Source organism: Phalaenopsis equestris, unplaced genomic scaffold (genome assembly GCF_001263595.1).
Source record: "Phalaenopsis equestris unplaced genomic scaffold, ASM126359v1 Scaffold000002, whole genome shotgun sequence".
NCBI classification, from domain to species: Eukaryota; Viridiplantae; Streptophyta; class Magnoliopsida; order Asparagales; family Orchidaceae; genus Phalaenopsis; species Phalaenopsis equestris.
The window spans coordinates 72328871-72356803 of record NW_018164444.1 but is presented as its reverse complement, the minus strand read 5'-3'; the positions used below and the strand labels follow the sequence as shown (position 1 = coordinate 72356803).

Here is a 27933-nt window from a genome sequence, read left to right as displayed (position 1 = left end):
TTTTTAGTTTTTAAAATAATATTAAAGAGTTTAGTAAGCCAAGAAACTCCCAAATCTCCTAAATATTTTCATACTTCAATTGGGATATCATCAGGTCCTGCAAACTTTCCACCCTTAGTTTTCTTTAAAGCCTCATCAACTTCTTTTTTATTAATGCGACGGTAAAAATGAAACGTTTTATCATTATTCACGATATTAAGATCACTAAGGTTGATCGTATTTTCAGAAACTTCATTAAAAAATTTATCAAAATAATTTACCCACCTATGTTGAATATCTTTTTCTAAAAAAAAATATTTTTTGATTTTCATCTTTTATACACTTTACTTGAGCCAAATCTTTACTTTTCTTTTTTCTTTGTTTGGCTAGTTTATACATATATTTTTCACCCTCCTTAGTATCTAATATATTATAAACATCATTAGAAACAGATTTTTAGCGTCACAGATTGTTCTTTTAGACTCCCTACGCGTCGTTTGATATTTTTCCCAATTCTCTAAACTTTTACATTTAAACCAATTTTTATAACATAACTTCTTATATTTTATCTTTTCTTGCACATTATTATTCCACCACCAACTATTTTTATTTATAAAAACTTTTCTTTTGATTCCCCATGCACATCTTTTGCTACTTGTTTAATAGTATTTGTTACTTTATCCCACATAATATTTGCTTCTTCATGAACATCTCAAATTTTGAAATCTTGAATTTTACTCATAAAAATAATTTTATTTGTATCTTTTAGGTTTCCCCATCTAATTCTACGATGATAAGTCATAGTATTATTTATTTTACAACTCTTCATCTTAAAATCTAGAACTAATAAACGATGTTGGGTACTTAAATTCTCGCTTGGAATGAACTTACAATCTTTACAATCTCGACGATCTCTTCTTCTTATAAAAAAATAATCAATTTGTGTTTTATTAGATCCACTCTTATAAGTAATAAGATGTTCATATCTTTTTTTGAATAAGATGTTTTATTAGATTCACTCTGTAGGCACTTGTACGTAAGAATTAATTTTTTTCATAATAGTATTAAAGCCTAATGCAATGGCAATGAAGAATGAGATTGAAAAGTTCAATAGATAAAAGAATTTTTAGCATTGGAGAACTAGATGAGTAGCATTCTAATCTAGCAGGGATTGTGAAGATACTCATAGAACGTTGAGTATTACTAAAAATATGAATGAAGAAGGAAAGATAGAGATGGATGGAAAAAAAGGATTCTCTTAGAGGCCGAGCAATATTTGATGAATGAGATTCTTGATGAAGATCTCGGAGATCCAGTTATGTAACTAGACATGGACAAGAGTCAATCATGTAATAATCCTCAGGAAGAATTTGACATCTTTAGGTGTTTACTATGATGCACAAAGTGAATTCTTAGAGGATGTACAAATCCTTAAGGTTTGCATTACTTGCCATGGTAGCGAATGAAAGTGAAGGGTTCTATTAATTTAAATTTTTAAGTTGCAACTTTATGAGTGCTGTTTCAATTATAACATATATGCTAGAGCATCATGACTTGGAAAAATAAAAAAAGAATAGTTTTATCTGCTACATCAAGTTCCAAAAAAAAAAAAAAATCATAGGTTTATAGCAAGAGTATTAGAGATGAGCAAGTGGATTACTCTCACATGACACAGTCTACCTCAGCGCCACTTCCTATTATTGTAAATAAAGAGGGAAACAATTTAAGGTATGAAGATCACAAACATGCCCAATCACACACTCACACACATATATGCACGCATTTGCACAAACAAAAATGCAAGCATGCACACACAACACACACATCAACATTGACACATGCATGCATACATATATTAGTGTGTGTGTGTATGTAGATGCCCGCACCCACCGTAATACAGTTAAACACATGTATATACTTATATTCAATATGGCATGGCATATAAAGAATATATAAAACAACACTAGACTAGTCAAGAAAATATACTACAATGACAATTCTCATTTGTTCTTTCTTTTGAAGGAAATTTTCAGTTTTTTAGTCTCCTGAATTTAAATCCATATATTTGTATTGTATCACAATTTATTTGAAGAACGTTTGTATTGTTGGAACAATTAAATTATTTGTATTGACTTTTTGGTAGAATATGATGTATAATTGTAGTGTAATCCTTAAAAAATAGACTAACCATTTGATGCATGTTGTACGCCTAGAATACTCTCAAGAACAAACTCACCCAGTCGAGAAAGAGAGAACTCACAAAGCCAAGTAGACTCGTCAACCAAATTCCAATCAAGTCTAAGCTAGAAGACGGGATCGCCCGCTAAGTCCAAAGAAAACTGGTAGCCAAGTATAAGCAGCCTACTCATTGAAATCAAGAAGAGCCTGCCAACCTAGATCAAGGAAGACTTGACCCCCCAAGGAGGAATGACGCAGGGCTTGGGGGGCTGGCTGAACCGACCAGTGGTTCAACAAGGAAGAGTCCCGATCTAGCAAGGGGCTGGACCGACCCTCCCTCCCGATACCATGGGGCAGGAGTTACCGTTGTTTGCTAACTTAGAATTAAGTTTTTTTTCATGTGTTGATTTCACTATCCTGCCATCAGGCATCTCTCCCTTGTTAGGGTTGTATTGGAGGACGGATGGTGCTCATGTTGTATCTTGCTCTGAGGTTGTGATTATCCCGTGAAGCTCTCGCCATTAGTCGCCTCCCCGCTGCCACCCAATGTTCCTGGCCCTTCCTGCTTGCCGCTCAGTTCCCTGCGCCTCTCCCAAACGCAGATCAGCCTGCCTGGACACTTCCCTTCTGTCGCCAGCTTGCCTGCACCTCCACTCTACTGCCGCTTGACCCACTTGGGTTATCCCTACTGTCTCCTGATCCCCTTTGTGCCTGTCACATAGCCACCCAACCCTCCTACACTTTTCCCGTTGCACCAGGGGCTTCTACCCCTTTCTCCCCGTTGTCACATCCATCCCTTGCCGCCACCTGCTCGCTATTAGCGCCACCCTAATCACATACACCTGCTATCCAGCCAGAGTCCATCTTCCGCGTCATCGCTTTAGGCTCCATTGCAGTCATGTCATCTTATTTGCACTCTTATGAACTCCTGTTATATTCCTTTCTGAATTTTAATAATAGTAATCATACTTGCTTATTCTCAGATTATTTTGGTATTATTTGGTATCAGAGCTAGCCTAACCCTATTCCTATCCTAGGGTATCCAAGCATCCTCATTACCCCTCCACCAATTTATTTTCTTTTCTATCCTGAACTAGCCCTTCCAAACCCAAAACCTAATCATGCCACCCCGGAGGTACATGCCGAAGACTACCCAAGATGAGGTACAGAGGGAGAACTGTTGGTTTCAACAGATGCTCGCGGAAATCGATAATAGAACCCATGGAGAGATTACCCTCAACCGTGATTTGGAGAGTCGAAGGAGAGATAAAGACGAAGATCTGAATCAATTCTACAGGGAAGATATCAACGACGAGGAATGCCAATCACACCGCTTCAGGATTCAATACCAAAGAAGACCGAGAGAAGAGCTCACATATAAAGTACACAGGGACTCCAACATCAAAATGAATTTGCTAGAGTTTGAAGGAGGAATGGATTCTGATGATTTTATTGACTGACAACAATCTGTTGAGCGAATCTTCGAATAAAAAGATGTGTCAGAGGATAAACAAGAAAATCAGCAGCAATCAAGTTGAAAAAGAGCACCTCTTTGTGGTGGGAGAAATTTCAGAGACAGAGGAAAAGAGAAGACGATGATAATATTACCAAGTTAAAAAAGATGACGAAAGCAATGCAGAGAAAATACTTCCACCTGATTACTGTCAATATATGTTTTTGAGACTCCACTTACAACAGTGAAACCTTTCAGTGGAGGAATTAGCAGCTTAGTTCGAGTTGATTGAGCCAGAGGAGTACACTATAACCCGATACCTAGGGGGGGTTAAGCATGTCATTAGCAATTTGGTACAGTTATAGCCATACTGATGGGGTATGTTCAAACATTAGCCTTGAAAGTGGAAAGACAATAGAAATAGAGTTGACAATAGTCTTCATTCAGGTACCAACTTTCAGTAAGACAGTCCCCTACAACTACCGCGACCGACAAAAGCACCTCAAGAGGAGCAAGCAAGACATAACAGAGAAATGACAAGCTAAATCAGAGGGGGAAGAAGCCGGAGAAAGGTAGCTCTTCCAATACAGTACCGACCAAGAAGTGTTTCTAGGTGCAACAGCTACAAGCACATAGCCTCCAACTATCCCACGAGCCAAGTTGTCACATTCACAGATCAAGGCATCATTGAGGAGGTGGAGGACGAGGAGTCAGAAGATAGTCCAGAGGAAAAAATTCAATTCTAAGGGACGAGGGAGAATTGTTAGTCATGCAAAGAGTTTTGCAATCAGAATCGAAGCGAGATCAATCCTGGTTGAAACATAGTATCTTTCGCAACAAGTGCACAATAAAGGGAAAGGTTTGCAGCTTGATCATCGATAATAGGAGTTGTAAAAATGTGGTGCCTACACTGATAGTGAAAAAATTGAGATTGGCCACGCAGAAACATCCCCAATCTCATTCCCTTAATTGAAGAAGGGAAACGAGATATACGTGTATCAACAGTGCTTGGTCAAATTTTCGATTGAGATCCGTTACAGGAACAAGTATGGTGTGATGTGGTTTCGATGGACGCATGTCACATTGTTTTGTGGAGGCCTTGGCAATTCGACCACAAGAATCAACACGATAGCTTCAAGAATACTTGCTCATTTAAGAAGTATGGGAAACTTATTGTATTGTTACATGTTAAAAATGCTAGAGGCAAAGGCAACAAAGAGGAGGCATTAGTCCCAAGCCACCTTCATGCAATTAGTTCAGAACGCTTGACACTGGCATTAATCCTCCTAGAGGAAATTAAGGAGAGTGAGATATCATCACTACTATAACCACTAATGCAGGACTTCCAGGATGTGATGATCGACAGTCTTCCGGAGGGATTACCGTCACTGAGAGACATTCAACAAGCTATGGAGCTTATACCAAAGTCATTGTTGTTGAATCAACCCGCCTACAGATTGAGACATGCAGAGTATAAAGAGTTGCGACGACAGGTATAGGTTCCCATCGCAAGAAGGTCGCTTATAGTAAGTACCAATCAATGTGTTGTCTCAGCCCTAATGGTACCCAAGAAGGACACTTCATGGCAGTTGTGCATTTCAGTAGGGTCATCAACAATATTACCATCAAGTATCAGTTTTTCATACCTCGCCTAGATAATCTCTTGAATCAATTACACAGAGCCACCATCTTTTACAAGATTGACTTATGCACTGGGTATCAGAGATCTGAATGAGGCTAGAAGATGAATGGAAGACCACATTCAAGACATAAGATGACTTATATGAGTGGACCGCTATGTCAATCAACTTGTCAAACACGCCCAGTATTTTTATGAGGCTGATGAATCAGATATTTAGGGCGTATATCGGGAAATTTGTAGTGATCTACTTTAATAACATTCTGGTATACAACCAATCTGAAGAGGAACATTTACAACACCTAAGGGCAGAGTTAGAGGTATGGTGCACAAAGAAGCTATATGACCATCCTAAGGTGTCACTTCATGACAGACCAGGTATGCTTTTTGGGTTACATCGTGTCTAAAGCAGACATTCAAATGGATTTGACAAAAATCGAACCATCATGAGTTGGACCGCACAGCAATAGTTCACGTAGCTGAGACAGAATCTTGGATTAGCGACGTTTTACAGGCAATTCATCAAGAGTTTCAGTACCATCACCGCCCCCTGACAGATCTTTTGAAGGGAGACAAATTCCAATGGACAGAGGCAACTCATAATAGCTTCAAGGAACTTAAGGAGAAGATGACCCAAGCGCTAGTCTTGGCATTGCTAGACTTCAACCAACTATTCAAGATAGAGTGTGACACATCCGACGTGGGTATAAAAGCAGTGTTGAGCTAAGGAGGTCACCCCATCTTCTTTTTCAATGAGAAGCTGAATGATTCCCAGAGAAAATACTCGATGTATGACAATGAGTTTTATGCTATTGTGAGCCATTGAACACTGGAGTCATTACCTGTCGACAAGTGAGTTTACATTATTCACAGATCACGAAGCTTTAAAATTCTTGAAAAATCAAATAAAATTGAAGGGTCGACACGAAACTTGGAGTTGACTTTATAGCATCATTTCAACTCATGCTTAAGCACAATTCTGAGAGCCAAAACCGCGTAGCAGACGCACTAAGCCGTCGTCACCTGTTGATCACGTCAAATCAACTCGAGTTGTAGGGTTTGAGATTGTAAAGGACTTGTATGAGGACAAAGACTTCAAAGAGATAAGGGAGCAATGTCAGAAAAAGCCTACCAAGCAATACTACCGAGTTAATGGCTACTTGTTCTACCAGAGTAAGTTGTGTATTCTTAGATGCTCACTGAGAGAAGCCATTGTTCAGGAGAGCCGTCATGGAGGATTGATAGAACATTTTAGCAAGGACAAGACTCGCACTGGTGAGAGAGCACTTCTTTAGGCCTCGACTGACGAGGGATGTAAAGTGGCACGTATGACAGTGCAGAACTTCTCATATGGCAAAAAACAAGGGACATGATGCAGGGTTATACACCTTCTTACCAATACCAAAGATATCGTGGGTGGACATTAGCATGGACTTTGTGGTGGGGCTTCCGAGGACACAGTGGAATAAGAATTTGATCATGGTTGTCGTGGAATGATTCTCAAAGATGACACATTTCACACCAAACCACAAGACACCCAATGCATCGCACATCACCAACTTGTACTTCAGAGAAATTGTGAAACTGTACGGAATATCCAAGACCATCACATCAGACAGATATGCCAAATTTCTGAGCCGTTTCTGGATGACGCTATGGGGAAAATTGGGCACTAAGGTTCGACTCAATTTGGCAGCACACCCTTAGACAGATGATTAAACCGAGGTAGTAAACAGGAGTCTTGGAAATCATATGCTTTGTGGGGAAAAATATCAAGAAATGGGATTTGATTCTCACTCAGGCTAAGTTTGCGTACAACCGATCCGTAAGTCAAGCCACGAGCTGCACCCCATTTGAGGTCGTCTACCGGTGCAACCCGCTCACTCCACTGGAATTAGTATTGCTCCTACTGACGTTAAAGATTGTGAGGATGTTGAGGAATGAGTGCACGAGATTCGGAAACTTCACAAGGAAGTCTGAAAAATTATTGCTAAGCAGAATCACAAGTACCAAGCACAGGCAAACGAGACAAGGAAAAAAGTGACTTTTCAAGGAGATCTAGTGTGAATTTGGCTGAAGAAAGAGTGACTTCCAGATAGCGCATTCAAAAAACTAAAACCCAGAGCAGATGAATCGTTCAAAACACTTCAAAACTGAATGAAAATGCCTATAAGATCGATCTGTCAGGGAACTGCAATGTTTCAGCCACGTTCAATATCGCGGACCTGGAGCTCTATTACGAAGATTCAGAAGGTTAGACAGATGAATTTGAAGCACCTGCAACCCTGGGAAACTAACATGTGCCTCGCTGAACCGACCAGTGGTTCAACAGAGAATAGTCTCGATCCAGCAGGAGGTTGGACTGGCCCTCCCTAAGGATACCATGGGGCGAGAATTACTACTCCTGCTCTTCTCCCACCCCCCATTCCCATTCCATAAGGGAAATTCTCTTCCTATTCTATTTTCTTCCTTTTCTATCTCCTTCCAATTCTATCCCCTTCCAATTCTATCTACTAGTAACTATTATATGTATCTTGTTTGCTTGCTTAGAATCCAATTTTTTTCATGTGTTGATTTCAGAATCCTGAGGCATCTCTCCCATGCTAGGGTTGTATCTGATAACGGGTGGTGCTCCGACTGTATCCTGCTCCGAGATGGTCGTTATCCCTTCAAGCTCACGCCATTAGCCGCTTCCTTGCTGCCACCCAGCATTTCTGGCTCTTCCTGTCTGCCGCTCAGTTTCCTATGCCTCTCCCAGCCGCCGCTCAACCTGCCTAGACCCTTCCCTGTTGTCGCCAGCTTGCTCGCACCTCCACTCTACTACCACTCAACCCATCTGGGTCGTCCCTGCTATCGCCTGATCCCCTTTGCGCCTGTCCCATAGCCGACCAACCCTCCTACACTTCTCCTATTGCCGCCAAGCCTTCTCCTGTTTCTCCCTGCCATCGTATCCCTCCCTTGCCACCACGTGCTTCCTACCAGTGCTGCCCTAATCACTTACACCTGTTGTCCAGCCATAGTCCATTTTACAGGCCATCACCCTAGGGTCCCATTGTAGTTGTGTCATTTTATTTCCACTCTTATGAACTCTTATTATATTCCTTCCTGAATTTTAATAATAATAATCGTATTTACTTATTCTCGGATTATTCCGGTAGCAAGGACTCTTGGGCTACCAATGAACTAGCAGAACCGACCTAACTCGGACAATCACCTCAGCTCAAGAATTACTTGATGGCCTCCACCAAAGGAAACACCAACTAGCCGACCGAGCACTAGTCTTGAGTTCTCAGGTTACACCTATTGTATTTTAGGAGTAATTAATTTGTCTTGCTTTATATTTTTCTATGTATGCAGCTCATTTTGTCTCATTTAATATAGTGCTTAAACCCTCACACTCGAATACAAATAGATGGCCACAAAGAGAGCCGGGGTTACAAAATTTTGGGGTGATGCAATCATAAATACTCAGGCTTAGAATCACTGTTCCATTAAGATTATAATGAATTTTCTCTTTACTCTCCTCCAATCTCTTCTTAGCTCTTCTATTTCTCTCCTCTTTTCATCCGCTAAGTTTTAGCATAACCTACAAAAAGACAGATCAAAATCAAACACGTGCGTGGCGGAATTTTAAGAATCTTCTTTAGTGTCTTCTATTTTAGTACTTTCTATATTTAAAATATAAAATTATTGGTATGTTATAATTCTTGTTTCTTTCTTTTATCATGGGGAATTATAAGATTTTATGTCTTTCCTAATGTGGGAGTTACCCCCCCTCTCTATTTATCTTGTAATCGTTTCATAATAAATTGAAGAGGAATAATATTTTTTTCCTCCAAAAATCACATTGTAGAATTAAACTTGCGAAAAAATTGGGGTTTAAAAAATACATTTTACATAGTAATTTTGTGCTTCTTTTGAAACAAAACAACCATGATATCAAACACTTACGCTACGCAAAACAAAATTTCAATGACAAGTCAATTAAAAGTTCTAATTATATTCTATAAATAAACCAAAATAGCAAGGAGGGTAGCGTGCAGGTAGAGAACACCTTAGCTTCAGAATCAGATGCTACAGTTCCCAACTTATCCAAGGGAATAGTATAATCTGCTAGTACTTCAACATCTGGTCCAGCTTTTAGAATGGCTGGTGCACGTATAAACACTCCCCGACATCTATCAGAACCACCTTCCTGTTCAGCAAGCTTAGGAACTGCAAGTTCGGTTTCAAAGCTCTGAACCTACAAAAACAAAATCATGCATCTTTTCAAGAACGAAACCTGACCCGTCAGACAAAAACCTTAAGTGTGTGATGATGATGAAGACAATTGTTTCCACGAAGATGTTTTACAGCCAAATAACATACCTGGCTGCCAAAAAAGTTTCTGTGAACTGTGCAGTCCAGTCCCCCAATAAGCTCTTGGCCGCCCAACTTTTGGCCTGAAATGGAAGTCCTGATTTACACTTATTCCTAATGCTTTTGTGCTTCAATTACCATAGCAATGCAAATATGGTTACCAGTAGCTTTATTTGCAAGGAAAATGAGTCCTGCACAGGTTCCCCAAACTGGTTTTCCTGAATTAACGAAGTTTCTCAAAGCTGGAAACTGCAAAACAATTGATTCCACATCTGTAGTTGATTCTATTAATTATGACAAGAAAGCAGCATGCGCTATGCCATAGATGCATAATTTGCCATAAATCTATAGGCCATGCATGAAAGCTATATTCTAACAAAGTACTATAGGTGAGCTTAAAGAAACGGAATGCAAAACAATACCAATTATCATGTAAACAAACAAAGTAAGCTTGTTATCTTGAAATCAAAACGAAACTTCTAACAATACTAAGAGAATATCTGGGACATCTTTTTTACAGTTTGATTTTATAGATTGTTATCAAACGAGTATTTGACTACAACTTTCTTGTTATGTTTTAAAAAAATTTTTAGTGGTGAGAATGGATCATTTCAATATTAAACCAGTCACGCTATTATAGTTACAGAAAGCTATTGTCAGCCTTTTGCGGAGGAAAAAAAAATTGTACTACCTATAACGACTTTCAAAAACTCTATTTTTTTCCCAACAATTTCAAAACTAATTTTATGGATGATTGCAATCATCCCAAATGAATCCAAAGTTATAAAGGCATCCTATGAGATTATGAAATGGCCCCAACTGGCAAAGGTATATGATCTGCAACTACTATTTGTCATTGGAGGTGTTTTGGTCGCTACCATTATTTCCCCCCCCCCCCCCCCCCTTTTCGCTGCCAATTCACATCCGTCCTTATTTCAATCCCCTTTTGATCATTGCCTTTCATCATTCAGCAATTGGTATCCATTTTTTAGTGCCCTTCCCTATTAGATTCAGAGTTAATCGGCTGCCCTAGTAACAAGGTCTCTGAGATTATTTGCTGTGCTCATATGAATTGGTATTTTCAGTTTAGATTCTTTATTTTAGTACACCATATATATCTCCATGATGGAGTGTTTTTTTTTTTCTTCTCTCCTTACATACTTTTTAATTAGCTCTAGAGCCAAAAGGACATCATCAAACAAATTATCCCATTTCGTTTAATTTGAATTTTAATCCTAGAAAGATGAAAGCAATAAGAACAGATTAACAATTAGCAACAAGTCAGATGACATTGTAATTACAAGCAATTTGCGTTTAAGTTTTATATTTTGATTTTCTTGCCTCCTAATTGTAGAATGATCTATAAGTACTAGAACTACATTAGGATTGATCCCCTAGGAGGCAGGATGCAAAGGCACCACTAGTTAGTGTGTATTTTAGGCAAATCCATTTGCCTAAAATAATACCTTAAGGTGCTTGACTATTTATTTTACACAAAAAAAGAGATGTCACCAAAATGAACAAAAAGGCTTCAATCATGTAATATATATATATATATATATATATATATATATATATAAGAAAAATTTTCTCATTAAAAACTTAAAATTGGCAGCTTGAATGCAAACAACAAACATATAGCTTAGCAGAAATATGAATTTCAAGATGTTCATTAGTGAAAAATGAAGAGAACCCTCGATTTACTAAAACAAAAAACGATTATTCCTGCTCAGTTATAGCAATTTTATCTTTCTTCCAATGAGGGAAAATATGTTAAAATTATTCTAAAGTTTCACTTCCTTTCTTTTAATCAAGTTCCGACAAGAAAGTAGATGGAAAATTTTCTTCTGTAAGAATCCTCGATAAGAAAAGGAGCATAAATTTATTTTCTTTTCTTCTCGCTTTTCTTCCCTCCCACGACTTGGATAGTAGGCTTCGTTTGAACAAAGCTCCTTTAAAATCTGTAATCTAAAACTACAAAAAACTGTTTTTCTTGCGAAGCATCTTCGGGAGACGTTCGAGAGAAGCTGTTTCACCAAATGAAATCTTTTCCAGACGTCAGAATTCACAGCAATGGAAGAGAGCTTCACCGCCTTCTCAAACTGAAGCCTTATCACCATACTTCCCATTTTATTAGTGGGTCTGCTACCCTCTTTTGTTCAGTTCAAACAACCTAAGTTCAATTTTCTTTATTCATCACGATAGAATCATGCAAGTAACTAGATTATAAACTCTCTCGTCAAGAAAAAAAAAGAACTAATAAAAATCACTTCGTAGACAGCAATCGCAACTCATCAAAGAAAATCCAAAAAAATATTCATAATTTACTCTGCGAATAAGCAGTATCATCTAAAGAATCCGAAGAATACTACAAAAAAAGTTAAACCCATTAATTTCATCATAGTAGATTACCAAATTTTATAGAACACGCAAAAGGAAAAAAAAAACAAACAAAAAAGGAACCGACGAGATTATGGTAGTTGGCGAGCTTGGCCATGGTGGTGCTCTCTCCTCCAGGGATGATGAGGGCCTCGATGGACTCCAACTGCGATGGCTTCCTCACCTCGACTCCCGTCACACCGAGCCTCCTCAGAGCTGCCTCCGCAATCGCCATCAATCAACAGGACGGTGAGAAAGTATTAAGCAGAGAAAGAAGGAAAATAACGAAAGAGCTTCGTGAAACACCTGCCATGTGTTCGTTGAATGAACCTTGGAGAGCAAGAACGCCGACTGCCATGATCGACGCAGAGAGAGGGGGAGCGGGGGGTTTTCCGGCGTCGTGGGTGCCTATGTATCGAGAATATGAAAAGTAACTTTATCTAAAAATGAAGTTTCGGCGACATTTCTCTGAGGCGATTATTAGGGAAAAATTTTGTAATATTTACATCTATTTAGCTTATTAATTATTAAAGAGGAATCTTAGACAATATTTTAGGGTTATTTTGAGATTATTATAAATAAATTCATATATTTTACTTCAAAATCTTACAATAATTCAAAAATAACTGTGAAATAATATACTCAGTTCCACTTCAATAATCTTAAAATAACATTGTAGAGGTTATTTCGGAGTTATTTTGAGTTATTTCGAGATTATTGAAGTGGAATATATGAGTTTACTTTTAATAACCCAGAATCTCCACGTTGTTATTTCGAGTTTATTGAAGTGGAACTGCATAATTTTAGAGTTATTACGGAGTCAGCGATTCCACTGTAATATTTTTTTAGATGAGCCTGATATAGCTCATCTGGGAGTTCGTGCGCAAAGCTATCGGAGTCCGAATAGAAAATTTTCTTTCCTTTTATGGGAAATTTAACTTTAGAACCTCATTGAACAAATATATTTTTTTAACAATAACCCCAAATCAACCCTTAATTATTTAAAATTTCTTAAATTCTATGACATATTTAAAATTTATAAGGACGAGTCATTGTTTTGTGAAAGAAAATAAACATTTAAATATATGAAAGATTAGTTGAGTGATATTTCTAAGTATACTGCAATGTACAAGCTTTTTCCAAGCCCAAGTAAGTCTAAAAAGGCCATATGAGCAAATAAACTATATTAAATACTCCTGTAAGAAAAGGAATTTGTCCAAGCCAAGTAAGGCAAGTAGAGTGAATACAATTAAGTACTCTTGGATGATCTTCAATTCCTTGATTTTTGTTGTTGATATATTCATTAAAGTGATTTAAATTATAATTTGTAATTATTTTAGACGAGTGAGGGTTCAATTGTACACCTTTAGAGGAGTTATGCATAACAATGAACCTAGATCTTGATGCAATACTTTGGTTTGTAATGTGATATTAAATTTTTATGTTGGTACTTCATAAAAAAAAATAATTGGATAATATATAAAATATCATTACCTTCAAAGATTATGGGATATGATTATGGTCACTTCTACTGTCACGACTCGGCTCGAGGTTTAGAATTAACCAAGACGGGAATGGACAGTGGAAATAAATTCTCTGTTATTATATTTCTATTAATAACAGTTTAGTATTTAAAAATTCATGAAATAACAACTAAAGAAAGCAACAAAAATAATAAGTAGAAATGTATGCTTTTTTTATTGTTGTTCTCGCCTTCTATACACATTTAATCCTCTTCTGCTCATCTTTTTCAAATGATTGAAACTTAAAAATAATATTAAAGCAACAGAATAAGTTATTTAAAGATAAACAATGAGTAATCACATTTCTATAGTACAGTAACCCAAAGAAAGAAATAAATATGCATGTTACTTTCATATTTCTATAAGAAATCTTGTAATATGTTAATCTTTCATATTTTTATAAGAAATATGATAATATACTAATGTATGCATCAATGACCTTTTTTTAAATGAAAAAATTCAGATCTTCCATATGTATTACTGTATCTTTACTCACATTTTATACTCTTTACCTACACATCTATCTCTGTGAGGATCACCCTCAACAAAACCTAACACACCATTGACAAATATTTCCCCGTCAGCTTTAGCTAGCACAGCGGTTAGCAACGTAAATATCACAGTTGTCTATGGTGAAAAGACTTACTTGTCTCCCGGTTGATGTTATCTCGTCGGTACAACAGTTAGCAATGTAAATATCACAATTGCTGAGATATTAAGCTCTGATATACTTATCTCTTGTCGATATTATCCCGTCGACATAGCAATTAGTGATCTAACCATCAAAATTATCTAGAATTGTAGTAAAATTCTATGCAAGCGATTACAATGGTGTCTCCTACCTTTACTATTAGGTGGTGAACTTCTCTGAACATATACATACAAGCGTTCATATTTAAGTTATTTCATTTTCATAACATTCATTATTTTGAGACATCTTCATGCATTTACTATCATGCATGCTTACTCTATTGTGCAACTGTTGATTATACATTTCTCTCATATCATTTATACATCTTATCTCATGCATATCTCTTACATCATATATATCTTTCTTATCATACATATCTTACATATCATGTTTATCATACATATCGTTCATCTCATGCACATCTTTCATATATATCTTGCATATCTTTTCTATTATGTATGTTATGCATAACTTTCTAACTAATTGTATGAAGAATATATTGTAATTTTAAATCTAATTGAATTAATGTATACATTAAATCAAACATACATTTTTAAATAAAGAAAATTACTGAAATTTAAAAATATAATTATTCACATTGATTGTCATGCTAAATTTTTAATCTTAAATAACTAGATAGATGTTGCAATAACTTTCATGTTGATCGTAATAAACTATAGAATAAAAAATCAAACTTTATAATTCAAGCAATTTTCGTTAATCGAATTTTTTTTTAACATAGGATTATTTACCTGAAATTACGGAGCCAACGCTCTTTCCACACGCTCATCTCGAACTCACCGCTCGAGTAAACAACCTGAAATCTCTAAATATCTTGAGATTTTATAAATTTTCGGCTCATAAATTAATTTAACCAAAAAAGTAAGTTTATTACCTCAAATAGACTTCTCAACAGAAGTCTACCTTTTCGAAGCGACAAAAATTCTTCTTTATTCTTCATAACATCTCAAATCTTCTTTCCCCTTCACTGATTTTGTGCTAAAGCACCTACAGAAACTCACAAACCACTTACAACACTTCCGACATAAGTTCAGTGCCGCCACCGAAAATAAAAATGCATGATAATTGAAGCAAATCTCAAAAGGAAAGCATGGGAAAGGAAATAAAAATCTCAAATGCTGCTAAAAATAGTTTCATACTTACCAGTTTTTCTCTAGAGTCCTAAACCAAAAACTCAGGCTTACTAGGTGGCTGCTCGGTCGCCTCAGCTCGCGCCCTACTAGAGTGGCGCGAGCAAAACTCTTTCTGTTGAGCCGCTGCAGCTGCGTGAGGAAGAAATCAGGACAGGGAAGGAGGGGTTTTAAGGATATGAAGCACTATTCCACACTTATATCGCATGATAAGTCGGTGGGTATGGTAACCAGGATTAGGTAGGGGTTAATTATGGGTTAATTAGGTTTATTTAATTTAAATTACACTTATATATTCTGATTTTTATATCTTCCATTCGATTCCTAATTTATTTATAATATTATATATTGAATTAATCGATTTTTATGTAGAATTTTATAAATTTGATTTGACTGAAACTAAAGTTCTGAATTTGAGGCATATTTTAATTTGTCAAAATTTTTATCAAATTTCTCAAAAAAGGTTATTACAATCTACCCGCATAAAATTTTGTCCTTGAAATTCATGAACTGCACATCAACAAATATTTTTAGAGAATGAAAAATATAGTGATTACAAAAATTTGTTTTTTGTTAAATGTTAATTAAAGCATATGTGATAAACTATACGTCCAACAAATCTAATATAACTCCCAAAAGATAATTCATCCGTCAAACTATGCATCAACACCGACTGTGAAATTTTGGAAAGAGCAAATTTTATGTTATCATCCCTAACCTCTTTCTCATGATCATTCATAATTCTGAAACATCAATGATATAATTTAAATAGACTCAATAAAAGTTTTTTATTCTTTATTTTGTTTGGTTAAAATTAATCCAATTTTCATATTGACTCTTCCATCAGGGTTCCTGTTATTAATCTAAACCTCTTGCTCTGATCTAAACCTCTACTCTGATACTACTTTTGTCACAATCCAGTATGGGACTTGAAAGTTACCAAGATGGGAACAGACCATCAGACAGTGAAAATAAAATCTCTGCTATTCTATTTTTAATACAGACGGTTTAATATTCAAAAATTCATAAAGAACAACTAAAGAAAGCAATTAAATTAGTAAGTAGAAATATGTATCTTTCTAGTTGTTGTTCTCACTTCTTATACGCATTAATCTTCTTATGTTCATCTTATTCAAATGATTGAGACCTAAAAATAATATTAAAATAATATAATGAATTGTCTAAAGATAACTCATGAGTAATCACACTTCTAAAATACAATAACTTAAAAGAATGAAATGAATATGCATGCTGATCTTTCATATTTCTATAAGAAATCTTATAATATGCTAGTCATTCATAATTTTATAAGAAATATGATAATATGGTGATGCATGTATCAATAACCTTTTCAAAATGAAAATATTCAAATCGTCTATATGCATTGATTTTATCCTTACTCTTACTTTATACACTTTACATACACATCTTTCTTTGTGAGGATCATCGTCAATAAAATCTAACATATCATTGACTAATATTGTTTTATCGGCACAACGGTTAGTTATATAAATATTACAATTGTGTAGAGTGATAATGCCCATACCCGTCTCTTGATCGATATTATTTCATCGACATATCAGTTAGCAATGTAAACATCATAATTATTTGGGGGGGGGGGGGGGGGGGGGGTAAGCTCAAATCTACTCGCCCCGACTGATTTTATCCCGTCGGCACAACAGTTAGTGATATAATCATCACAACTGTATGCGGTGGAAAAAAAACACTACGTATGCGGGTACACTAGTATATCTGTCTATATCATTAAATTATGAACTCCTTCTCAGAATATGCACATAAAAACATTCACATATAAATTATATCATTTTCATAGCATACATTATTCTGAGACAACTTCGTACATCTATTATTGTGCATGCATATATCTTATATCATGTTTATCTTTCATATCATTCATATCTATTAATCCCCTTTTGTTCATACAAAAATATCATTGTTGGTCGAGTTATTTTTTTTTTTAATTACGAGACCATGCATCATTTCTCATTTGCACAGCTCAACATTTCCTTTCATTAATCCCCTTTTGATCGTAGGAAAATATATACATACAAAAAGAATAATGTTAAAGGTATGCAAACCACTATTTTCTTAAATAATTCAATCATGTGCTTAACCTAATAGGGAAAAAAAATAAATATAGGGGGCGGCAAATTTGAAAAAAACACGAGCTATTTGATTTGCTGAAAGAAGAATGCAGTGTAAAAAAAATGTATTGCATCTTAAATAATTTAAAGTTGTTCAGTTCTGTATAAAATAAATGCAAGACTTTTATATTAATGAAAATAGGATCAATATAGAATATATGACCGTCGATGGTGGTTGTGGCCGGCGATAGCCGATGCAGAGTGCCGAAGGTGGCCGGGAGCAATGGTGGCATTGATGACTTCCAAATGTATTGTAATTTTCCAGTACCTCTAAAATTCATCCGAACAAATACTTGAATATCTAAAACTCATGCAAAACAAGGACACCCCATAAGTAAGGCATCCATACACCAGCCAATAGGGGTGTAAACGAGCCGAACACGAGCAAGCCATGCTCAGCTCGTGTTCGAACACGAGCTGTTCACGAACAAAAAATCTTTTTAACAACTCTAATCATGTAATCATAAAACAATAAGTATTTGAGCAAAATTTAAAAATTATTATTTATATTAAAACATCATTTGAATCTAATTTAATAATTTTTTTTTTCTATATATAGATATATATAAACTTGATGAGCTTTATTTCGAGCTAAAACGAGCCGAACACGAACGAACACATATTAGTTCATGTTCGGCTTGTTAAATTATCGAACGAAATTAACAAGTCAAACACGAGCTTCTCAATGAGCCGAACACGAGCTATTCGCGAACAACGAGCCATTTTGACAGCCCTACGAGCCAATTCCTATGTATTTAAACATCTAAAACCTAAATTTTACTTTTTAAACTTATACCACCCAAATCTTTCATCCCCCATAAGAAAATACCACCATTTTAACTTTAAGAGAAGGAAATACACCTTTTCAACAATAGGTCAGGTGGCAAGCATGTAAAAATTGAAGAATAGGCATTAGATGTGTAAATACATAGAAATTGAGTGGTATATATGTAAATCTTCCTATAAAAAACTCAAAAATTAACTTCCAAACAGAGTAATACAACCAATTTTACATGTTAAAATCTCTCTCTATATACATATATATATATATATATATATATATATATATATGTTACAAGCTTAGTGCAATTCTGCGAGGCACAAATGCGAGAGAATTGAAGAAAGATTGGGAGCAGCTGGCAATAAACCGAGACAATGAAATTAACAAAGCCATGAATGCAATGGTGAAACAGCTCCAGCAAGACCTGAGCATCAGTACAGGATGGCTTCTTACTTGCCTCATCATCCTGTAAAATATCACTTTCAGCCTGCGGTCTCTCATTATAGCATAAAAATTAGAAACTCCTGTAATTTTTGCTGCTGCTTCTGTTTTAATTTTCTGACCCTTATATTGGCTCCAGGGTTCATCATCACCACATATGGTTTTGTTCATCCAAGCGTAGATTACATCAGCAAGGATGAGGCTGATGTGCTGGCGAAATAAGATTGCATCTTTTGAAATCATTACTCTACAGAGGGAAACAGCGTCCTGTAAATACCATAACAAAGAGAATAGTTTTGTTGGAATGTTATGTTACACCTGAAAGGGAAATATGAAATATAATGTGGTTGAAGTCATGTTTAATGGTTGAAGCCGTGGATAGAGGTGTAATGTGTTCAATTGTCATTAACAAAACTTCCAAGTGTAATGTGTTCAATTGTCATTAACAAAACTTCCAAATTCATGAATTTTGCAGAATTAGCTGTTTGTTCGGAAGAAATTAAAACTTAAAGTAAAATAATATTGCATTTGAAATTCAGCCCTTCATTCAATTTTCCTGAATTTGAAATTCGGCCGATTTTATCGAACTTAAAGCACACTGTTTAATATAAAGTGTTGTCTGTCAACACCGTCACCGCCCACCGCCCACCGCCCACCGCCGCCACTAACACATTAATTCTTACATTGAAATACATTTTTTTCATTTTTACTTCAAATAAAAAAAAAACAAGTCAGTCGCTTACTTTATAATGAACCAAATAACTCCAAAGTATTTTAAAAAAAAATACATTGCATTTATTTAACATTACATTACTTTTTCTGCTAACCAAATAGCCCGTGTAATTGAAATGTAGTATATTTGAAATATACTTTGAAGTTATTTAGTTTGATCTAAAATAAATGCAAGAATTTATATTTTTGTATCTGTTTTAAGAAAAATGAAATTAATGTAAAACATGACCTACAATAGCGATGACGTCGACCGGGATTGGTGACTGCGACGCCTGCAGTGGTTTGCTGCAAACCGCAAGTGGTGGGGGCGAGCTACTGACAGTGGTGGAGGCGATGATGTGTAGCGAGTGACAGCGATAGTAGCACATGGCAGGTGGCCTGAAGCAGGTTGCGTTTGACAGGAGGCAAAGGTGGCTAGTGGTAGAAATAGGCGACGGTGGCATTAACAATAGGCTATAGTTTGGAATAACCTAAATCTAATCTCAGAATTTTGAACTGCAAGGTGAATTCCAAATTCATAAAAATTTTGCGCGGCATATTTTTTTCATCCAATCAAAGCTCAGAATTTTGTAATCTCCTGCATTTGTTTTACATTACACCACTAATATAGAGAACCAACCTGTCCATGACAAATCGTGAAATATATGTAATGAACACTTAAAATGTGGATCATGCTAAGGAACATGAGATTTAAGTATACACTTATATCAACTAGATAACTATAACTTTGATGTAGAAATACATCAACAACAACAACAAAGTCTTAATCCCACTACGTGGGGTCGGCTAAATGAATCCTTTTTCTCCATTGCGTCCTATTTAGTGTCATATTTTCATTTAGTTCTAGTAAATTAAGATCATTTTTTATAGAATAAGTACAAGTCTTCCTAGGTCTGCGTCTGCCTTTCTTAACATAAGTCGAATCTAAAACATCTACTCTTCTAATCGGATTATCAGATAGTCGATGTTTAATGTGACCAAACCATCTGAGACGACCTTCTCTAATTTTGTTCGTCACAGGAGCTACACCAACCCTATCACAGATATATTCATTTCGCATATTGTCTCTAAGAGTAAAGCCACTCATCCACCTAATCATTCGCATCTAGGCAACACTTAACTTATTATTATGCTTCTCTTTTAAAGGCCAACATTCAGCATTATAGAGCATTGCAGGTCTCAATACCGTCTTATAAAATTTTCCTTTCAGTCTAAGCGGTACTTTTCTATCACAAGATAAAGTACTTTGATGTAGAAATACTGAATATAAAATGATTGGCCTTCAACTATAAAAATGAATGAGAGCCAACCACTCAAGATAAGATAATGGGATATATATTTGAAAATTGCAGACCATTTATTTTGGCACACCAATTTTGGTACTCATTCGGGACAAGTTATTAGACTATAGTTAGATATAAAAAATTCAAGGAAGAAACTAACCTATAAGGTGAGTGATGAAATTATTATTGCAAGATTTGGAAGGAAAATGGATAGCCATACTGTAACAAGAACGGAAGTCTTTTTTTTTTTTTTGCGAAATTTAATAACCATCCAATAACAATTTGAATGAGACAATTAGAAAACATTTTCATAGAAAAAAGATACCATAGAAGAAGTGATATAAGGTGCAGAATGAAGTGCATTTATACACACACAAAAGCTTAAAAATAAATAAGGCCATATATCATCAATAATAATTGTTGCATGCTGGTGAATTCACAGCGATAGAGTGATATATTAACATCCTAGTATTGTACCAATATTCGTCATATAAATAAAAGAGAAAACCGACAAAGAGAACAAAATGAGTTTTTACGTGGAAAACTCAAAATGTTAAAAACCACATGGCCTAACTCAGCTGAAATAATTCTACTATCCTAATATATGATATAAGATTTTACCAAACCTTGAATAACAATATTATATAAGTGGAGCTTATTGAGGTGACCACCGCTAGGGGAGTGGAGCAGAACGTTAGAGAAAATGGCAAGGACTCGGCCGTTGTGAAGGAAGTAGAGGTCATTTGCTAGGAAATTTGAAGTTAGCGTTGATGGTAGCAACAACACGATGACAGTGGTCCAGCGACGACAACAATGGTGGCTGGGCGCTGAGAGTCGGTGGTGACCTGACGTCGATAATTAAATGACAACGATGGCGAGGACAGGGTACTGTTGGCCCGATGATAGCGACCGACGACGGTGGTGGTCAGACAACAATGGTCTGGTAATGGCGACGACGGTGGTGGTCAGACAACGACCCTACGATGGTGGTCCGACAGAGACAATGGTGATAGTCAGGCAATGACGGTGTGGCGGCGACAACGATAAGAGTAGTGGTAGGGGCAACGACCACACGGTGATGGTCTGACGATGACAGTGACGGTGGTGGTGGCAGGACATTGACCCAATGATGACAACTTTTAGGTTTAAGATCGCAATTCTCATGTATTTACCTAACACCTAAATGCTCATGTTTTCAGGCATACCACTCAAATCTTTAACATCACATCAAAAATACCATCATCATTGTCTTTTAAAACTAAAATACATCTTTTCATGCATATGTTTATGACACCAAGACATTATAAATATAAATTTCAAAGTTTTTGCGCTAGATAAGAAAATATATAAGAATTGTGTGGTAGGTAGGGCTGTCAAAAAAGCTAGTTGTTCGAAAACAACTCGTGTTCGACTTTTTAAGTAACTCATGTTCGGCTCATTTGTTAAGTAAATAACCCGAACACGAACAAATTTTTTAAGCTCAGATTATAAACGTGCCGAACATAAACAACCCTTTGTTTGCTCATGTTCGGCTCATTATAACTCAAAATAAAGAAATCATATATATTAATTTTATAATAATATATTATATAAACTATTTATATGATAATATAGTATATATATTTATGTCTAAATTTAAATCATAACAGCTCGTGTGATCATATGATTTTGTGTCTTCTATTGCACAGAGTTGGTGCGGGTTCGAATGTAACACCCTACATCTATTTTTTCCAATTAATCTTAACAAGCCAATTTTGAGCTGAACACGAACTAGAACATTTAAATTGAGTTGAACAAGAACACATTGTTAACAAACCAATTTCGAACACGAGCCGATTTCGAACAGGAACAATTTTGAACAAGTCGAACACGAGCCAAGCCTGAGGTCGAACACGAGCCAAGCCTGAGCTCGCTCAAGCTCGGCTCGTTTACAACCCTAATGGTATGTATGTAAATTTCCCATCTATATATTTCAAACTTCAAGCCTCTAAAAAAGTTTTGAATTACTCAAGCTAGAGCTATAGTTCATATATTAAATCACAAAAAGTAAGAATATTTAAAAAGCACCGGAGTTAACTAAATGAGATGAAAAACAAATATTAGAAAACTACAACCAACAAAATAGAAATATGAAATTGCAACAAATGACAACACAAACTTAAACTAGGGTCGATCTTGGGGCGGTTGTGGTGATCGACGAGGGTTTGGACCTCCCGAGAGATAGCAAAGAATAGTTAATGGGCTGAAAGGTGTGGTGGTAGCAAATGGATGTTAGTAGCAACGAGTGGGAAGTGTAAAGCAACAGGAACAACAAGTGTGGTTGTTGTCCTGGGCGGTGGCAGCAAGAAAAATGGCTGAACAACAAGGAGAATAGCAGATAATGGCAGTTCTGGACGGAGGCAACAGGGGTGAATGACAATAGTAGTGACCGTGGATCCGGTGGACTGCAGGACATCAAAAGGATGGCTGTTCGGGGCGGCAGGAGCGAGGACAAGCGGCTGGAAGGTGGGAAACTACAAGAAAACAACCAAGGGATATTGTTCGGGGCAACTGCAGCAAGGGCGGGTGACAGGGAGTGATGTGGGAAGGATGGGGAAGGGATGGGGAAGGATAATCACCACCTCGATAGCGAGATATAGCAAGAGCATCACTCAAGCTTGGGATACAACTCTAGACGGGAAAAAAAACATAATAGCGGCTATCACGAACAAACACATAAGAAAATGAACCCTAACACATCATGAAAGTAAATTTATAATAATATGATAACTAAGAGTTAGCCTAAGGGACCGGAAGAAACTCCACAACAAGGAAAAGCCTAGACCAAACTGGTCTAGGCAAACATGAGTTCCACCCGCTTTCAGACACGACAGCGTTTCACCTGCTTTCAGATTTCCCGCGTTACATACGAAAAAAAAGTGTGATTATCCTTCACCATCAGAAACTAGTACATTCAACTACTGAAGAAAGAATAAAAGCATAGAAAATGAAATTTATGTAAGCTGATAAGCAATTAAGATATAACTTGACTTAGAATTTGCAGGCTCTCGGAAGCCAAGCTAGGAAGAGTTCAATAGACATACCGCTGTCACCATCAATCTTCTTAGTACAACACCATCCTTTGAAGGTAGAAGCCTTAAGATCAGGTTTACTGGCTGGGAAACATCATGCTCACTTTTCTGGGTTTCGAGCTCATTACTTCCGTTCCTGTTAATCTCCATCGACTCTACTCTGCATTTAAAAAAAAATTAAATACATGAAGTGGTATAAAATAAGAATAGAATTAGAACGATTATCCACCCAGCCATTGAAATTGGACAATGCTAATAAATGTCCTGAGAACAGAAATCCATCCAACTAATGTGATAAAAATAGACTTAGAAGGTGGGTACTCCAAAACTAACAACAGAAATATATATAGGAAGACGTACATGCATACCACCCAAGTCCCCTATATACAAATCTAGCCCCTAAACTTAAATTTTATTATCATGTCACCTTACCTATGAATGAAAATGTGTATTTCACATTTTAAAACTTAATAGTGGTATTTTTTATGTGATATGAAAGATTTTGGTGGTATAAATGGAAAAAGTATAGTTTAGCTGTGAGATATGTAAACACATAGTGGAATTTGTTGGTATGCATGTAAATGGCCCATATATATACATACATATGTACATACATAAATATATAAATAACACCGAAAATTTGAGAAATCAGGTAAATAGTTGGACAATTTTAAAATGTACCCATATTGTAGCATTCCCCGAAAATTCGATTGAGTCGATTTTATAAAATTTTGCACGAAGAATTGATTAATTCAATATATAACACTATATAAGAATTATGAATAGAATGGAATATATAAAAATAATAAGATATTGATTTAATTAAATTAATTAAACTTTAATTAATTCCTAATCTCTCGCATCTCTACTATTCACAGACGACCTATTTCGTGATTCTCAATCGTGGATGATTCGAACGGCTAGAATAACAATGTGGATCACGATAAATGTCGCATCCCACTCATCTCTTGAATTTTCCTTCACGAGTAAGCTGCGGCTTGGGTACTGTAGCAAACGGATGAGTGGCGGATCTGAGAGACGCAAGCTACGATTTGAAGCTCTGGGGAGGAATCGGTGAATAAAAAACCCTTCTTCACGCAATTCTATACATTCCTTTCCTTAAGTTTTCATTTTGACGTATACCACAAATCGATGCATTTTCCGGTCAGTCATGCAATGAGACAAAATTCATTTATAGTTCCAGATATGCACTTCATTATGTTAGTGCTCAGTAAGAAAAACGCCACAAATTTCTAAGTGCCCTCAGAGATCAGTTGAGGTTAAAAATGCCACAAATTTCTAAGTGCCTTCAATTTATTTAATGCAAAGCAATTTTATATCTTATGCGATCGATATGCACAATCAGCTATAATCAGCGCAATGAAAGTTAGAAAGTATTTGCGAAGTGGTGAACTGGTATTTCTGGCAAAATTAGAAATGTTACATAAAGATGTGAAAGAATTGAAAGGCATTTCAATGTTGAAAAATTTTCTGATATATTTCCTGAAGAATTGTCAGGGTTACTACCAAAACAGGAAGTTAAGTTTGGCATTGATATATAGCCAGCAATGCTACAAAGTTCAAGCCTCCTTACAGGATGACGCCGAAGGAATTGTAGAAATTGAAAATTCAATTTCAGAAACTAGCAAATAAGGGTTTTATCAGGCTAATTAATTGACCATGAAATACTCCAGTTTTATTTGTCAAGAAGAAAGGCGGATCTATGTGGTTATGCACTGATTATAAAAAACTGAAAAATGTGGCAATCAAGAACAAATATCCTTTAATCAAAATCAATGATATATTTGATTGGTAAGAGGGTGTTGCCATATTTTTCCAGATAAATCTGAGATTAGGATATCATCAAGCCAAAGTTAAGGAGACAGATATAACTAAGAGAGCTTTTGGGGTTAGGTATGGTCATTATAAATTTATAGTTATAAATTTTGACTTAAACAATGCTCATGCTGTAATTATGGACCTGATGAATCAAATATTCAGGCCTTACGTGGATCATCTTGTCATTATTTTTATTGATGTCATTCCGATATATTCAAGAACTGATAATGATCATGCCAAACATCTGAGGATAGTATTGGAGCTATTGAGAGGTAGAATCAACTAGATGCATTGTTAAAATATGAAATTTGACCACAAATTATTACATTATTGGGGCATATTATTAGTGGACAAGGAATCTCTACGAATCCTAAGAGGGTATGAAAATTTTGGAATGACCGACTTCAAAGAATTTTACTGAAATATGTCGTTTTCTTAGTTTAGTCAAATATTACATAAGATTCATTAAAGGATTTTCACATATAACTACATGGGAAAAAAAAGAAGAAATGCGATAGAAATATACCTCCATTTAAGTAAACTCAAAAAGTCAGAAATTAAAGAGATTGACAATTTAAAAATAAACCAAAATTTTGCATTGCCCAAAATTTGGTCGAATCAATTTTATAATTCTACATGACAAATTGATCGATTCTGTACACAACACTATATATGAATTATGAACTGAATGGGAGAAAAAAAAATAATAGATATTGAGTTATTTGAATTAATTAAACCTTAATTAGTTCATAATCTCTCGCATCTTTATTGTTCCCAGTCGACCTATTTCGCGATTCTCAGCCGGAGAATGGCTCAAACGGCTAAGATAAGGATGGGGATTGCAATAAATGCCAAGTTCCACTCCTCTCTCTCCAGAATTTTCCTTCACAAGTAAGCAGTGGCTTGGGTACTGTAGTACACGGGCGAGTGACGGGACTGGAAGGCGTAGGCTATGATTCAAAGCTTAGGGGAGATATCAGTGAGTAGGAAACCTTCTTTCATGTTATTCCAGACATTCATTTCATTTCTTAAGTTTTCATTTTGATGTATGCCACAAATCAGTGCATTTTCCATTTTTGGTAGCAATATTGGAGACAAAATTGTGTCAAAAGTGACGAACTCAGTTTGTAGGCTTCTCTAATGGCTTTTAGCACGAAACAACAAGGTTAAGAGAGTATTAAGTGAATAGGTAGAAGAGGGAAGAAGAATAAACGGGATCGAAGAAGGGTTAGTTATGCCGAAAAACCCTTTTGAGTTAAGATTTTGTAAATGAGTTAAATCACAAAGCCAAAATTTCATGAACTCTTATGATGCTTAAGTTTTCCATATTGTTTGCACGATGCGGCAAGCTCGATACGAGACTGTGGAAACTTGTTGTAGAGATGCTCCGTTAAGTCAGGTAAAATGATCATGTGCTAATTTAAGAAAAATAATTCTCTGTGGGTTTCATATGATTCCATGTTTGACACTGTAACATTTATAATTTCCTGTATATTGTGGATGAAGTTTGCATTAAATGTATGAATGTAAATTGATTCCCCCCTACGATACATGTAATTTTACTACGGTATGAATATGATAAACACGCTTATGAAATCTTTGATTGTAAGCATTCATTTGCTATGATTCATGTCAATGATATATGAAATGTCTGAGGACTTTGATTTAATTGTCACAAATGATGTTATAAATAGTCTATTACATAAACACTGACAAGCATAGATAATAAGAATGTGGAGATTCTCAAATAATATTCAGGCAATAACAAAACTCTGGGAACCATTGAGATCAGATATGATGGAACATAAGAAACCGCCGTTACCAAATAGACTATTAATAATTGCTATATTGAGGAGGGGGACAACCTTCATCAATAGTTAATGCAACATTCAACTTGAGAGACGATCCAATGACATGACATGAAAATAACTAAAGCCTATACAATTACAAGTGACACTACTATGATTAGATTGAAAATTCTTATGAACATGCTTATTACAACTATGAATGTATCATATACATGTTTTATCCAATAGTCATAATCTTTTTCACTACTTGTTTTTTTTATATGTTCTACACGATTCTACAATGTTATAACTTGTGTATAAACATGTGCAGTTACATACGAGCATACACATTTTTTTTTCGTCTTTAAAATCTTATTATAGCCTTGATTATTTTGTCGAGCTCGTTGTTACTCTATATTGTTTTTAGGAAGGGGCATGGAGCACCGGGGCGAGTAGCCAAATGTGATTTGTACAACTTTTGC

At 35.8% G+C, this 27933-nt stretch overlaps 2 protein-coding genes and 1 long non-coding RNA gene across 5 annotated transcripts in view; all 3 read right to left on the bottom strand.

The window, feature by feature from the left end:
- Positions 1-12459, bottom strand: part of LOC110038299 (probable pyridoxal 5'-phosphate synthase subunit PDX2) — a 16026-nt gene extending 3567 nt beyond the window's left edge. For both annotated transcript variants that reach the window (XM_020743094.1, XM_020743102.1), the window contains exons 1-5: positions 12294-12459; positions 12076-12203; positions 9770-9857; positions 9618-9691; positions 9304-9492 (exon numbers count right to left, since the gene is read on the bottom strand). In XM_020743094.1, coding sequence (XP_020598753.1) covers positions 9304-9492; positions 9618-9691; positions 9770-9857; positions 12076-12203; positions 12294-12345 — 531 coding nt within the window. In that variant the 5' untranslated portion in view covers positions 12346-12459. The remainder of the gene's footprint in view (positions 1-9303; positions 9493-9617; positions 9692-9769; positions 9858-12075; positions 12204-12293) is intronic.
- A 2512-nt stretch (positions 12460-14971) lies between these two features.
- On the bottom strand, positions 14972-15502 carry LOC110021568. The gene is made up of 3 exons (XR_002293666.1): positions 15366-15502; positions 15097-15209; positions 14972-15018 (listed from the first exon to the last, which is right to left on the bottom strand). It is a non-coding gene; the product is annotated as an uncharacterized LOC110021568 (long non-coding RNA).
- A 3058-nt stretch (positions 15503-18560) lies between these two features.
- The window catches only part of LOC110031371 (uncharacterized protein slr1919), a 123723-nt gene continuing 114350 nt past the window's right edge, over positions 18561-27933 (bottom strand). For both annotated transcript variants that reach the window (XM_020734544.1, XM_020734552.1), the window contains 2 exons: positions 23838-23985; positions 18561-19006 (listed from right to left, as the gene is read on the bottom strand). In XM_020734544.1, coding sequence (XP_020590203.1) covers positions 18590-19006; positions 23838-23985 — 565 coding nt within the window. In that variant the 3' untranslated portion in view covers positions 18561-18589. The remainder of the gene's footprint in view (positions 19007-23837; positions 23986-27933) is intronic.